Source organism: Haliotis rubra, unplaced genomic scaffold (genome assembly GCF_003918875.1).
Source record: "Haliotis rubra isolate DU_JTF1 unplaced genomic scaffold, ASM391887v1 Scf1377, whole genome shotgun sequence".
Taxonomy (NCBI): domain Eukaryota; kingdom Metazoa; phylum Mollusca; class Gastropoda; order Lepetellida; family Haliotidae; genus Haliotis; species Haliotis rubra.
Window position 1 is genome coordinate 156,638 of NW_025765311.1, and position 16,743 is coordinate 173,380.

Genomic DNA, 16,743 nt, shown 5'->3' on the forward strand with positions numbered 1-16,743 from the left:
TGGTCATTTTGACTTTTTGGTATGGCCATTTTGACTAGGGGTTGTGGGCCTGTGGCCATTTTGACTTTTGACCCCACCCCTCCAACCTCCCCAGAACAAAATGGGCGACCCCCATCATTAAACACACTCATTACGTCCGAAAACGAAATATGTCCGAAAATTTGTAAGCAGACGATAATATTGTGGGTTTATTTCATTGATATGTATACAGACACAATCACCTGTATGTCACACAGCCCCACCCTAAGCTTAAACCTGGAAGATTTGCGACGCTTTGTTTTTCAAATCCACTGAAGATGAGATGAGATAATTTGTCTTACATCAAGTGGTTCATACATGTAAAAGGTATCACCAATACAATACAATACAATAACATACAAACGTCAAAATACCATATATGAGGGTATATCACTCAGGACTTGTATGCTTTGGGAGACGGTGTTTTCGTAGGCTGAACCAGTTCGTAGACGCGGTGGATTCGTAACCAGTTCGTAGACGCGGTGGATTCGTAGCCCAAACTGGTTCGTAGACGGTGATTTCGGAGACGTGTATAAATAATTGAATAATATTATTTTGTAAACATATTAATTTTGATAATCACTTCTGGTCTGGTCCAGTCTAGTCTACGAATTCACCTACAGCCTGTGCGTTTACATTGCACACGGTCAAGTCCCTAACAGGGCCCCAACACGAAAAAGCAACGCGAACGAGAACTCTTCTCTCAGAGAGACGTAAATGTACCTCTTCCTGTTTGAACATTTCCATCCAAAGTCAACCGAGTGATGTATTTTTGGAATATTTTATGCAATTTTTAACACAAAATACGTCCAGGTGTCTTTTTCGCCTATGAACAATGGACGATACGCTAGCAGTAGATTCCATAACAATGTCTCTTCCGTGCGAACTCCTGAGAGGCTGTTTAAAGTCTTCAGGAGAGATAGAGGAATGGGAGGGACATTCTATTGATGGAACAGACAAAATGTATATTAGAACTAACATGAAGACTCAGGACAACACAATCACTTTTACCATGAGTGGTATAAGCGTTATCTATGCCAAACGTTCTATCAGGTTCGCCATTAGTGAAGCAAAAAAGGTAGAATGTTTTTCTGAAGGACTGGGGAAAAAGCAAAAAGACGTTGAAAAATGCACAGAATTGATGAAAGACGGTCATGAAGTTGACGATGGTAAACTTAACAATGAAATTATACTTAAAACCGAAAGTGTCTCATCTGAACAGGGCACAGATGACTTGACGTGTCCAACTGAAAATATGCACAAGAATCTTCCTTCAAGCTCAGGTCATGACAGTCAGGTAACAATGACACCCCTAAACCTTCCAGAAATAGAAGCAGAAAAACCTAAGCCAAAGAAAAGAGGAAGGAAACCAAAGAGAAAGATTTCAGAAGTTGTGAATGAAGAGAAAGGGAATTCCATCATCTTACCAGGTTTTCAACACCCTCATGAAACTGAATTAGGAAAGAAAAGATATGGTTTAAGAGGTGTTAAACTTTCTTCGGCTGTTATGGAAGCTGTTCGTGGAAAGATAAACATTGAAGACGAAGATGATGATGATGATCTGGAAGAAGAGGATGATTCTGAAGATTATGTTGCGTTCAAGGGAGACAACTCAGAGGCAACAGTTGTTGAAAATATTCAGGGTGATTCCTTAGACCTCGCCCATGAAACAAAAAATGGTGAGGTCCAGACTGTTGATGGGACAGAACAGGCCTCAGATGTTGAAAATAGTAAACTAAAATGTCAAACTCCAAGACATTTGATCTACAGACAAAAGAAAAAGTCAAACCTTCGTGGATCCTTGAAAATGCTTAAGAAATTCAAAGATTCCTGTTTAGCTAAAGAGAAAAGTGTTGAGAGAAAGAAAATCCTTGCTGCAATGGGAAATGTATATTCTAAGGAACGCCGAAAAAGGAATGTGCAAAAAACAGCTGTGTGCAAATACTGTGGAAAACGATTTTGTGATTTCACTGGTGTTGATACTCACGTTAAAAAATTCCACATGAATGAAAAAGATATTGAGGAATACTTACAAGAACTTGTACCACTGAAACAAGTTACTTGCTCCACCTGCAATGTGACATTTGCCAATCGTTCCCAGTTCCAGATTCACGAGGACAGGGAGCATTCCCAGACAATGTCGCAGTGTACAATTTGTGGTAAAGTATTTAAGAATCTCCAGTTTCTCCGGAACCACATCCGAATGATACATCTGAATGATGAAAGTCATTTATGTCATCTATGTTCATCCGTGTTCAAGCAAGCCATCACACTGAAACAACACATCGAAGAAGTTCATGAACAGAAACGTAACGTGACTTGTAAAGAATGTGGGAAAATGTTCTACCGACAAGCCCAGTTGAACCGACATTCTCGGATACATGATATTAATGGTAAGAAGATAGTTTGTCAAGTGTGCGGAAAACAATTCAACTTCGAATGCAATTTTCAAAGACATGTGCGAGTGGTCCATGCTCCTAGAACTGAAAAGTTCCACTGTTCCTATTGTGGCAAGGGATTTAACCAGAAAGGTACAATGCATGCACATGTGCTTAAGATTCATTTCAATTTGTACCCATTTACATGTTCAATATGTCAAGTGAAATTCATGCGTTCCAAGCAGCTCGAAGAACACATGGCCCATGTACATAACGATGTCGATTTCAAAGTTGTAAATCCAAGAGAGAAGTCTTGCAAATACAACAAGCCAAATGAGGAGTTATTTAGTTGCCCATATTGTCAGGATTGTTTTTGTTACAAAGCTCAGCTTGTGGAACATGTGCAGACATCTCATTCTAACATATTTCCTTACCAGTGTGAATATTGCAAACATGGATTTTTTGAGAAGGTATTTCTTGCTCGACATCTGGCAAAGGCACATGATATGGTACCGGAAACTAGTGATCTGCAGCTTGTTGAAGTACATTCAACTGACAAACAAATGACTGTTATTCCTGTCAATCAAGCAGTTAACGTGATTGATATTGACAAGAAAAGTTCTGACATCAACAATGATTTACAGGATGCTGTTCTCACGGTCGTTCCATCAGAGCATGGTAACATTGAAATTGATGCTGTCTCTCAAGAGGAAGACATTTCAACAGCCGCCTCGGTGTTAGTGGAGATTTCAAATGAAGACAACACTATACATTACGTGATTCAGGGTGGCGAGAACATTGATATGGAGTCATCTAATGCTGTTGTGCATGACATTGCCAGTCTACTGTTGGCAGCTGAGCAATCCTTGCAAGAAAACTCAGGCTCTGTTACTTTGACAACTGTTGACGGTTCTAATGCTGTTGCTATGGAAACAAGCAATGCTATGGATGCAGAAACTCCTAGTGTTATTACCATTACAAACAGTGCCAACGAGGAGATGGGATTGGATGCTCCTGAGGATGCTTGTAAGCAAGTTGAAATGGACAACAATATGGGAGAAATTACTGTTATTATGAAGGAGTGAATGTAACCACTGGTGACTGTTGTCATGGTGACAGTTTGCAAGAATGCTAAGACTTTCATACAGTGTTAGTTCATTTGTAGATCATGATTTTACACTGATACTAATGTTAGAAGTAGTATTTATTCTCAACCTTTTGCTAATTTAAGTTTTGTCTCTGGGAACCAATGGCAGTGGGGTAGCCTAGTGGTTAAAGCGTTGGCTCGTCATGCCGAAGACCCGGGTTCGATTCCCACATGGGTTCAAAGTGTGAAGCCTATTTCTGGTGTCCCCTGCCACGTTATTGCTAGAATTATGCTAAAAGCAGCATAAAACTAAACTCACTCACCCATTCACTCAGGGAACCAAAAGACTCTGTCTTGAAAGAGCTCGCATGTAATTATGTTAAGAAGCATATATGCGTCAGTATTTCTTATACTCTTTTGTCAGTGATATGATCTATGACTTGCAGCATTTAGAACTGTTCGTATGGGTTACTTCAGCTGAAGGAGTCGGTGTCAGTACAGGTACTACAGATATGTACCCTAGGTACGTTTCTGTGTACAGAAATATACCCTAGACAAAGTTAACATACAGAACGTACCTGGTAGCTTAAACGACAGACAAGTCCATATTTTACAGCCCAAAGCCGAAAACATATGTAGTTTTCTGTCAGCTGATTGCATCGTGAATCATTTGTTACAGTGTATGTTTCATATGAAACACAATCGAATGCATTTGAATTTAATATGACAGTTCTGATCAAGAAAACAGCACAATTCGTAATGGAATAGTCCTTAGGTACATGTCTATATTCTGTCTTTGGCTAGGCTATGTTTCTGTAATATATAGAAACATACTTTGGGTACATGTCTGTAAAACCCTTATGCTCTTGATCCCTGGATTGTCTGGTCCAGACTCGTTTATTTACAGACCGCCACCATATAGCTGAAATATTGCTATATGGTGTTGCATAAAACTAAACTCACTCACTCACTCACGCACTGTAAAACCCATGCTGACAAAGACCCCTTCAGCGTTACTTCAGGAATCTTTGGAAGAGCTTAGCATATGTCAAATACTCTATTAATGAGTCCTTTTGACTATGCAATACTCTGGCATGTTGTCCTCATGTATAAAAACATATGCAACTTTATTTAGCATTAAACACTGATACATTATCAAACATTTTGTCTTCATTTCAGAAAGTTGCTCCTGGAGGAATAGTTGACAAGTCTGCTCCAAGACATCGGAACATTTTGAAATATTAATACCTATGTGGATTAAGCTAATGGTTCAAGGGGCGGTGGGGTAGCCGAGAGGTTAAAGTGTTCGCTTGTCATGCCGAACACCCGGATTCGATTCCCTACACGGGTACAATGTGTGAAGCCCATTTCTGGTGTCCCCTGCTGTGATATTGCTTGCTTGCTTGCTTGCTTGCTTGCTTGCTTCCTTCCTCTCCTCCACTCACTCACTCACTCACTCACTCACTTTAAAAAAACAACGAAATCCTTTTCATGATCAACAGAAATCTTAAATGAATGTCAACTGTAAGGTTCCGAGTGTACTTTGAGGAAACGGAATGCTGGCTTCTTTTTCTATGTGGGGCGTCGGAATAGCCTAGTAGTTAAAGGGTTCGCTCCTCACACTGAAGATCCGGGTTTAATTCTCCATATGAGTACAATGAATGAAGCCAATTTTTTGTGTCCCCCCGCCATGATATTGCTGAAATATTGCTAAAAGCCACGTAAATCTATACTCACTCACTGTTTTTCTATTATTTTCGACTGTAAAGCGACTTGACTGTCAGTATCATCTCATTGAACAACAAAGTTGTGCGACTTTGATGGCCTTGCTGCTGGTAAAGAACTTTGATGTTTACAATTAGGACCATGGCGGTTCAGTTACAAACTGCCAGGAACTATCACAATAAGATGAGCAGGGGTGGCCAAGTCACTTGGTTTCTTTTGTATATTGGATGGTGTTTTTTTGTGTTAGAAAACCATAAATCTGTGATCATGGTTTCCAATCATAACTTCACCCTGACCCTGTTTCTGTTTTTGTCAGCTCTATACTCATACGTATGACGTCATATTAGACATAAAATCTAGGCCTCCTTCGGATCCCTACTATAAGCAGTGTGCAAAAGAGCCACTGGCCCGCTAGCCCGGATCTAGTAAAAATCCAATCGGGCCAGTAAATCTCCTCAGTCTCTGGCCCGACTGGCTGGTGAATTTTCATGGGGTCATTTTGTAACTATATCACTCTCTCCGACTTTTTAAGTTAGATAATACACTTTTAAATCATGCAAGATTATCATATTAGCAGCTTACCTTTGTGTAATCTTTTGCTTAGTTTGTACATTAAAATTTCAGGCTAGTGAATTATTTTTGTGGGCGAGTAGCTTTCAGGCATAACTAGCCCGAGTGGCTAGCAAATTTTGGAAACTATTTCGCACAATGATTATAAGAAGCTCAAGCTTCATTCTTTTAAGTGTTCATCTTGTTCAGCTTGACCTGATCAAGTGAATACTAATTAATTTCATGACCGTGTCACAGCTGGTTGGGTCTATTATTGTGAAGGGGTGCACCTTTGTCAGTTGATTGTCAACATGTCTGAACAGCCGAGACAAGGTCGCCGTTTCACATCTCAGTGTCGTGAAATTGTCAGCAATATCCTAACTTTCTTTAAAAATGAAGCTACAAACATATTGCAGTTGAACATGAAATAGAAAAAGTGATAATTGAACTAGGTGTAGAGAGTGATAGCGCGAGTGAATCGGATTGTGAAAGTAACTGACGTCTGTAACAGGGCCGTAGGTAGACCGGGGGTGCAGGGGGGCAGTTGCCCCCCTACAAATGTTTTTACAGAATATTTTTTGTACATAAAAGTATTGATATAACACTCTTTTGAGTGTCATATCTCTCTCTCAAAAAATACAAGATAATAATAATAATAAGTTGTATCATATATCTATCCGCCGACTACGAACTCATAGAGCAATAATCATCCAGTGTATGTAAAGTAATAATAATAATAATAATAATGTGTCCATTTATATAGCGCCAAACTCCACACCAGGTATGCTCATAGCGCTAACAATCAAAAAGGCATTATTGAAGTCCATAGAACGTTTTGTAAAGAAAGGTTTTGAGATGACACTTAAAGTTTTCAAGGGTTTGAGACAGCTTAAGTTCATCAGGGACGGAATTCCATTTGACTGATGCCATGTTCTGGTAAGACTTGCAGCCAAGTGATTTGAGGTTCCACTTTGGTACACAGAGCGGATTAGCCGAGGATGAACGCAGAGTTCTTGTTGGCATGTAAAGAGAGAGGAGTTCTTGAAGATACACAGGTGCAATACCATGAATGGGCTGATAAGCAAGTGTAAGGATCTTATAGTCAATGCGAGCTTCAATAGGCAGCCAGTGAAGAGACAACAGGATGGGAGTGATGTGGCAGTGTTTTGGTTGGAGAGTAACTATGCGGGCAACTGTGTTCTGGATTCGTTGGAGCTTTTGGATGGACTCTTGCGAAGCTGCAACCAACAAGCTGTTGCATTAGTCAAGTCGTGAGAGAATCAGTGTTCTCACCAGGGCAGCCGCAGCATCCTGTGACAGGAGATGTCTGATCTGTCCAATGTTCCCTAGATGGAAGTAACATTTTCTGCACAGTTCCAGAATCTGTATCTTCATGGATAGGTCAGGTTGGAGTAGGACGCCAAGATTTCTGACATGTAGAGAAGGCTGAATGACCATGTTTCCAACTTTCAACTCAACATATTTTGATTTTACTAACATGTTTCTTGTGCCAACAATCATAACCTCTGTCTTGTATTCATTTAATTTTAGTTTGTTATTGAACATCCACGAACCAATATGGTCAATGGCATCTTCAATTCTGGTCAAGTCAGAACTGTTGTCACAGCCCCAAGTAATACCATCAAACAATTGAGTATCGTCAGCATAAAGATGATGATTAGTAGCTTTCTCACAAAGCAGATCACCAAGTTCTTTGGTATACATAGAGAACAATACAGGACCGAGAACCGATCCCTGTGGTACACCGCCGACTGAGCATTACGATGCAAATAGCTCACAAAAATATTGAAAATTAATCAAGTTGTATTTGGACCAATATCAATGTCCCAATGCGCTAATAACAAGGTATTTATATACAAACCTGCTTTGAGTTAACTGCAAAGTAAGGTTTTGCTACAGGAGACAGAAACAAACATTTTAAAAATAATGACATATTACCTGAGCTGTAACAAATTTACTTTGGGGGTTATTATACTGTTTATGCTTGATGTATGTTGGGCAGGTTTGTACCATTATCCAACCATACTGACAATAACAATTTCTAATTAAGTTTAAGAGAAGTATGGCGGTGGCAGCATTTGCACCCCGTTATTGAGAATGAGTGATATACCCTCACCGCAGCCCCGAAATCAACACCTCAATTAATGACACAAAGATTGCGGGCAGCCAATTTGCGAGATGATCGGTACCAGAATGATACACCTCATTACATATGATTACAATAACCATTAATAAATAAATGAAGGGATCCAGGGCAATGACATAGACTACCCGGGACCCTATGAACTGAAGGGTAACCTCCCATTACCCCTACATGCCACTACCCCTACAGCTTATAACAACATAGTTTATGGTCTGTTGCATAACTAATCTCCTGCCTGTTACCTATTCCATACAGTGGACTGGTCCACTTAAGATGCACAACATGACACAAGACAGATTTTAAAAGTGACTTTAATACATGTGTTATCACAAAGTACCACATCATTGAGATCAATTGTCAAGTTTTTCAGTCTATTTACATTCAGTGTTTTCATATCATCATATAAGGATGAACAAAAGATCACATTATCACAAGTGTTTCATATCAACATATATGGCTATCCTCTGGTGGGTGATTGTGTTCAGTCGTATTTCTTACCACATCGCCAACAGTTGTGACTCTTCCTTTGCATGTTGACTGCACACACTTCCAGTGTACACAGGTCTGTCGCTCAACATTCTTAGTGTGAAGATATCCATCCAACAGAACTTGACGGCTACCTCTCCGTGACATAACAAACTCAACATTGCGAAGACCAGCCATGTTGATGCCATGTTTGTTTCATGTCAGCACTTATATACTGTATGGAACAATCTCAATTTCCTGTATCATCTCCACGTTTTATTTCTCTCAACTTCTCAACATTGTAATATATGTAACATTAAAGTGCACTATAACAACTTTTCTTAACAACATTTAGCAATCACAACACTTTTCCAATTGTATGTTTCTTCTACTCAGGGTTGAGGTTTGTTTTCATCATGAGACCACTAATTTCCTTGCCACAAAAGACTAATCACATTTATGCATCCCTTGATCTCATCTATGCTCCATGCACTAATCCCTCTTTAGGATTAGTCTATTATATCAGACAGGTAAATGCTAGGTGTTGTTTTAACTAGCTGTAGGGGTACTGGAGTGTAGGGGTAGTGGCATGTAGGGGTTATGGGTGTGAACCAACTGAAGGCATATTGTGCAATACCTAACGACAATTAACGAACAAAAGACATAATTAGAAGAAGGCGTGCATTCAATCCACACGACTCCAGGATACGTTAGACTCCGGACAGGATAGACAAAATAGAGAATAACATACAAAACAATGAATACACAATCAAACATTGATTGGTGAAAAATTTAAATAAATAGTATTATATAAACTATCGACTTTGTTTTAATTTTGGAACTATGAACAGAATGAACCTTTGCTATATCATGAACCATTCCCTCATCTCCATGATCATGTGGTAACTTGATCTAACAAGGTTCATGACTACCAGTCGGCAGCGTGGGTGGTGAAAGGTCTTTCGATCTCCTCTCTTCGAGACACCAGCTGTGGACACGTGCAACAATGAGCACAGAGCATCTCACTGCGCACCTTTGATTCCAAGTCCATGCATCATCTACTCTAGGAAGACACGCTGGAGGAATTTCAAATACAGCTAAAAGTGTTCAGTCATTTTATATTCCCTTGGAACTTTAAATGGGTTTATTTCATGGTTGATCATAGATGAAACAATCTTTCTGGCTGACGTATCTTGTTAAGTTGTAACGAGTAAACTGAGTGAGTGAGTAATATTGAACAAACCTGAAAATATCATGTATATGATGTAGATTTCACGTGCAATTTCTCGACTGTCAGCTGATTGAAAAATAAAAACTATTGTATATTGATACTTAAACTGAACAAAACAGTTGTTTTGCATATATACAGATATGTCTAAACATATTTAAAATGTTTAGTTCAGAACATTAAGTACATGCAGATGCTACAAATTTGAACAAAGAAACATGAAAAAGGTCAAACATAGCAGGAAAAAATTAGTTTATACAAAATTGGAAATTACATAAATAGAGTCATTTTACCTTCAGAATTGTATCTGCGAGCCTCGGACATGGATAGTGCCCACCACCCCCACCCCTAAAAAGTTAACTACGGCCCTATGTACGTTGTAAAGTTAGTAAATCAAACTAGATAGCATATGACTGTATAAACAATTCAATTAAAATATGAAATGATTGTTTTTTCAGAATAGTTGTTTTCCAGGACAAGTTCTGTAACGAATCCATGCATGCATGTTTTGTACGAACTCAACATTAATAACATTCTTTGCTCCCCTATTTAATGAAGTTAACTCGACCTGCCGTTGGTGCCATTTGACCTACCGGGTCATGCATATGTAATAGAGTAGCTCAGGTCAAGCTGAACGAGCTGTATGTAATGCGCAGATATGAATTTAAGTATGGAGCAGAAGACGTTGCGTTATTGAATAAAGTTCGTTTGTCAATACCAGTTGTTATGCTTGAATGCGGATGTATTCACAATCTTTACATGGCATCCATAGGCTTAAAAGCCACCTCGAGCACATCATAAACTTTCTTTTCAGTTTGACTCAGTCAAGAGAGAAGATGTATATGTGTATCTTGTCAGCGATATATTACTGCGCCACGTGCATGGTGAGTAGTTCACTTCTAATTGCATGTGAATGCATACGTCACTATGGGTTTTCACCGCTTTTAACAATATCCTAGCAATATCACGGCAGGGGATATCTGAAATGGGCTGCACGCATTGTACCCATGTGAAGCATCGAACCCGTTTTCAGCGTGACGTTTTTCAACCACTCTAGCCTACCTCACTATCTTCAGGTAAAAAAGCCGTTTTTTCAAATGTTGTGATGCTTTTATTGTCCCAAGAGGCTAAAGCGTATCGTTTCAAGTTCAGTCATATGAGGATCATCACAGTTAAATCATCGAATACTTAAAGGGTTAAATCTTATAGATATAACCTTTACTAACCAATATAATCTGACGCACTTCACTTCATATCAGGAACATGTACCCAATTTACTTGTTTCCCTTTTCGGCAGCTCTTGAGTAAGAGACTCGGGTACATGTAAGACGGATCCGTGAAGATCCCGGATAGAACTGGTCATCTGTAACCCATGCTTGTCGTAAGAGTTAACTAACGGGATCAGGTGGCCAGGCTCGCTGACTTGGTCTACTCATGTCATCATATCCCAATTGCGTATATCGATGCTCATGATGTTGATCACTGGATTGTCTGGTCCAAACTGGATTATTTACAGACCGCTGGAATATTGCTGAGTGCGGCATTAAACAACCAGCAAACCAAACATGTAAGAAGTCTGTGCAGTCCTTCAAGTGCAAGAACTTAATTACACTGCGCGCTTCAATCTTCTCCATACTTGGGGGTATTGGTGTGTATGATCAACTCGCACAAGACTGAATGTAGTGAAGTAGATAGTTCTTGGTCCATTAACTAGATAAGGATCACTGATGTTACAGTCAAAATTTTATCCTGATTGCTGAATAACTATTTGGTGATAATTGGAACTTTTTTGATACCCCTCGTATTCATTCTTGGCCACTTCTGGTTGTCAATTGAATCGATGACGTTTCTTTTGCTGCTTAGTATATATATATTTAGCATTTTAACACACCCATATATAACGGTGTCAACATTATACAGTGGCCAGCCCCTAGTCCTGATTTAAACCAAGTTGAACATCTTTGGGATAAAATTCAGAGGAGGGGGCAAGCGCAGTAGATGGAACAGTTAAACAAATGCACGTGCGGTACCTGATGAGCGTTAACTTAGACCAGCCCTACTTGTTCTCGGTGTTTTATCTAATGTGCATACCCCCTTGTTATACAAACCAATAATAGCGATTTGAAACTATGATCGTTTGTTAAACAACCTTTATCCTAAGTTGAATAAAATTCTGAGATTTGAATGTTCAATTGGCAAGGTAAAATTATGAAGATTCGCAATCTTAATTTCGCTTTATTCGCTTTACTTTTTTGTTTAGAACGAAATTCATCGGTACGTTTTCACTGCAAACAGACTATAATTGAAGTGAACAAAATGTCACGACTGACAGAAGCTCCATGCAAGGACTCCATCGGCTGGCTGCAGACAGGCGACTCAGCTGTTGTATATTTTAACTTCCCAGTTAATAAAACAAAGAAAACTGTATACTCCTTCACGTTTTCTTTATCAAAAACCAACGAAACGACTGACCAAGTATCAGTTCAGCTAGTCCAACGACAAGAATACATCTGGCAGAAATGGAACAATAACAATTCCTTAGTCATGGATGCTACATCTATATAAGCTGCTGCCAATTATTTGGCTTGTCTCCATGATGTTGTTGCAGAGACGTTGAATAATAAATAATCACAATCGTTTGTTATTATCGCTTGTGACCTTTATGCAATGAACCTTAGCATGAGTGGCAATTTTAAAGCGTCACGCTTACAGCTATATGCATGAGAGTTTTGTATTGCCACAAATGCTTTTTTTGCCTGAAAATGAGAGACTGTCTTCTGTTTTCGATGTAAGTTGTTTGTTGTCCAGAAATGTTTTTGCAAATTCAATTAAGATTCAATAATTGCACATAAACGAAATCAATATGCAGTAGCCAAGTCGCTCTAGTCCTTAAAAATACTTTGCTTACAAATTCATCACTGGAACGCATCACTAATAACGCGAGACAAGACTTGTTTTCGTCAACAGAGAATCAGACATACCGACATACTTTAAAAGCAGAAACAGGCTGTAAAACTTAGTTGACAGTTATGTACTAGTATCACTTGTGTCATGTGAAATTTACAAGACAAATATGTACACCTACCATGTGTAATGTGAAAATTACACGAAGGTTCTGTACTAGTATCAGACCCGTGAAGGTCCGGGTTAGAATTGATCTTCAGTAACCCATACTTGTCGTAAGAGGCGACTTGCGGGATCGGGTGGTTAGACTCACTGATTTGGCTGACAATTGTCATCGGTTCCCATTTGCGCAGATCGATACTCATGCTGTTGATTGTCTGGCCCAGACTCGATTATTTACAGACTGCCTCCATATGGCTGGAATACTGCTAAGTGCGGCGTAAAGCTTAACTCACTCACTACTAGTAACATTTGTGTCATGTGAAATTTACAAGACAAATATGTAGACCTACCATGTGTAATGTGAAAATTACACAACAGTTTTGTGCTACAATCATGTCAAATGTGAAAATTACACGACAGTTATGTACTTCTGTCATGTGTTACGTGAAAATCATTCGACAGCTATGTATGTACTACAATCATATGTCATGTGAAATTACCGGATGTTTACATTGTAGTATCCCATACTATAGTGAGTGAGTGACATACATGTCACGTCGTATCGGCAATATCTTAGCCATATCACGACAAGACAACATACTACATTAATAACGAATGTACGTGGACTGTATAAAATACTGTTGTCGAAATACAGTAATAATAATAAATAATAATATGGATTCTTATATTGCGCTAACCTCCACACCAAAGTGTGCTCAAAGCGTTAACAGAGTTCGTAGATATCACATGTGTGTTTACAGTTCATTTCTATTGAACAGGTAGGTCTTAAGATGTTTCTTGAAACAAGTTAGAGTTGGAGTTGATTTCAGATCAAACGGGAGAGCGTTCCATTCAACAGGAGCATTATATGCGAATGATCTTCCGCCAAATGTCTTCAGCCTGATGTTGGAAACCTTTAGTAGCATTCGATTGCTGGAACGGAGAGTTCTTGTAGGGACATAGTCTTCTACTAGATCACACGGATAACCAGGAGCTGTATTACTGATACACTGATGTGTGAGGGTAATGATCTTATGATGTATCCGTTCTTTGACCGGCAGCCAGTGGAGATACCTGAGTACTGGAGTGATGTGACAGGACTTTTTTTTACAGTGTGACAATTCTAGCCGCTGAGTTCTGGATGTTTTGCAGCCTTCTGATTTGTTGCGCTGGAGCCCCTACAAGCAGACTATTACAATAGTCAATCCTGGCTAGGATCATTGAACGTGCAAGAGCTGCAGCTGTTTCTTCTGTGAGAAGGTGGCGTATGTTACCTATGTTTCGGAGGTGAAAGTAGCATTTTTTGACGAGGTCATTGATGTGCTTGTCCATGTTGAGTGATGAGTCTAGCTTCACACCCAAGTTTCTAGCATCTGTCGAAAAGTTGATTTCTTCACTGTCGACTGTGATATGAGTTGCTTTGATCTTTTGCAGCCTTTTGTCAGGTCCTATGAGCAAAGCCTCTGTCTTATCGCTGTTTAACTTCAGCATGTTGGCGTTCATCCAGGCGCTAACTTTGGATGTACAGTCTTCCATCGCACTTAGTCCTGACCTCTGTGACTGGTCATCAAAAGCAAAACTATTGTACAGTTGCTTGTCATCAGCATAAAAATGATCATTGATGGCACAGTTACTAATGACTTGAGAGACAGGCTTGTTGTAAAGCGTAAATAATACTGGGCCCAGTAGGGAACCTTGGGGTACACCACAAGTCAAAAGAGTCTTGTCAGATGATGTAGCATTAATGCTAACTCTGTGATATCTGTCTGTCAGGTACGAGCGCAACCAATCCATAACAACGCTGTCTAAACCATATTCAGTATGAAGTCGGTCTATTAGCAAAGTGTGGTCAACAGTATCATATGTCGCTGCTAAATCTAACAGGAGCAAAAGCGCAACATTTCTGTCATCCACACTGGTCCTCAAATCATTTAATACTTTATTGAGAGCTGTCTCTGTACTAAATCCACTTCTGTAAGCCGACTGATACATATCAAACATGCCCCGAGACTGAAGGTGATCCAGGAATCTTGTTTTAATTGCTTTTTCTAAGATCTTGGATAAAAATCATAAAATGTCAGATTTGATACCGGCCGGTAACTGTGCAGTTTGTTGCGATCTAGATTAGATTTCTGAATCAGCGGTTTAATGACAGCAGTTTTCATACATTTTGGTACTTGTCCTGAAGTCAAACTGAGGTTTACAATAGCTGTAATAACAAGTAGGAGACAGTCCAGAACTTCCAGTAACAACTTGGTAGGTATGGGATCAAGCTGACAGGATGTTGGTTTGGAACTTTGGATCAACTTCAGTATTTAACTGGAGTGAAATGGAGTGAGAATTTCCATGGTTACTGGAGTACTGTCTGTGTGAGGCAAAGGGTTTGGATCACTCGCACCAAGACAACTCCGTATCTTGCAGATCTTCTCGCTAAAATACTGGTTGGACATTTGTGGGGTTTCATCAGCGTTTCCAGAATCTGGAAGAACAACCTGTACAGATTTACCCATCAGAGAAGACATGGTAGAGAAAAGCGCAATGATTTGGTTGAAATAATCAGATTTCAATCTTTTCAAAAGTGTGTTCACTTCAAGTTTAACTGAATTGAAAATCTGTCTGTCAATCTCCAATTTTGTCTTTCGCCACCGCCTTTCAGCCTTGCGCTTCTTGATGTTTGAACGATGTACTTCACACGAATACCAGGGGTTTTGATGTTTTTTCACCACATTTCTAGTTTGGGCTGGTGCGTGTATATCCAGTAGGTTTGACAGTGTGGAGTTGAACAAATCAGTGAGTTCGTTGGCATCTGTAGGTGGATTTAAGAAGAGCTCAGAAGATCGTATGTCATCCTTAATTTTTTTCATGGAAATTCCCTTTATATTGCGACATGCTTTTTCTTCTAACTTTGTCTATCACATGTGCATCATTTCTAGTAATGACTAGGTCAATGACATGACATACCTATCTTTAGAAATATTTTTAGAGCGCGTTAAACAATTAACTAGCAAATTTAAATTCACAACACAGTGTAAAAGAAAATGTAAAACAGGGCTACAGATCGCTAGACCCATGCCGATCCGGGTTAGAATTGATCTTCAATAACCCATGCTTGTCGAAAGAGGCGACTAACCGGATCGGGTGGTTAGACTCGCTGACTTGGTTGACAATTGTCATCGGTTCCCAATTTCACAGATAGATGTTCATATTGTTGATCACTGTATTATCTTTACAGACCATCGCCATTTACCTGGAACATTGCACAAAAAAGAACAATGTGTATGTCTCAACTGACTTGTGAATCTTTCATTAAATCCACTTTTCAAATGTATCGTATACTGATATTGGTCTCCGTGAGAATCGCCATGCCTCTTGCACCTTGTATACCTGAAGTAAAGGTCGGGTGAACAAGGAACAGAAAAAGGCTATTTGCATTTGAGATCATATAAAACTGTTTATGAGACACACGCTATGCCAGTATACAATAATCAATACTAGATGTTTACACACACGATTTTTTGTTCATGAATTATTCAGAATGTAATTTACATACCGTTCCTTGGGTATGCCTTTTCAGCTTTATATTCATGTTAATGAACCGCATTCTATTGGTGGGTATAATGTATGCAGAGTGTAAAGAAATTTGGTATCGCATATCGGCGAATAAGAACTGTCTTTCCCTCAATCACTTTGTGGATGCGGAAGGCGAACGATGTCAGCTCGTGTACTGGCTACTCTAGCAGTCTGTCTTAGTGCAACGAGAATGCAGAGCACACATGGTGAGTATTTTATCTTTGAGTGTTTAATGTTTGAACAAAAGCTAAACGTACATAGCTGAAGAAAGACGCCATTGAGTATTAATTAATCAGGAGTGATTGTTTTAAAGGCGCAATTATGTAAAGGATATAATTTACATAATTTCTCTCGCTACGAATAGCTGCAAAATGTTTGTGCAACGTCAAGCTTTCACTCACTACAAAGTCTAGAGTGTGAACTAAAATCACCTTTCTGAACCGACATGTACCCGATTCCTTCCTTTTAAATACTTAATGTGATTCTGTTCTGT

General features: G+C 39.3%; 1 protein-coding gene across 2 annotated transcripts; it reads left to right on the forward strand.

The window, feature by feature from the left end:
• Positions 1-747: 747 nt before the first annotated feature.
• Positions 748-4,814, forward strand: LOC124268381 (zinc finger and BTB domain-containing protein 17-like). 2 transcript variants are annotated; one of them, XM_046703350.1, is made up of 2 exons: positions 748-3,422; positions 4,663-4,814. In XM_046703350.1, coding segments are annotated over exons 1-2 (2,571 nt in total). In that variant the 5' UTR covers positions 748-853; the 3' UTR covers positions 4,665-4,814. The 2 variants fall into 2 exon arrangements, with proteins under 2 accessions (XP_046559306.1, XP_046559305.1); XM_046703349.1 differs by lacking the exon at positions 4,663-4,814 and having other exon boundaries at positions 748-4,638.
• The last annotated feature ends 11,929 nt before the right edge of the window (positions 4,815-16,743 follow it).

Bases quoted from the DNA above. Each gene is read 5' to 3' on its own strand.
- LOC124268381 (XM_046703349.1), top strand. From the start codon at position 854: ATGGACGATACGCTAGCAGTAGATTCCATAACAATGTCTCTTCCGTGC.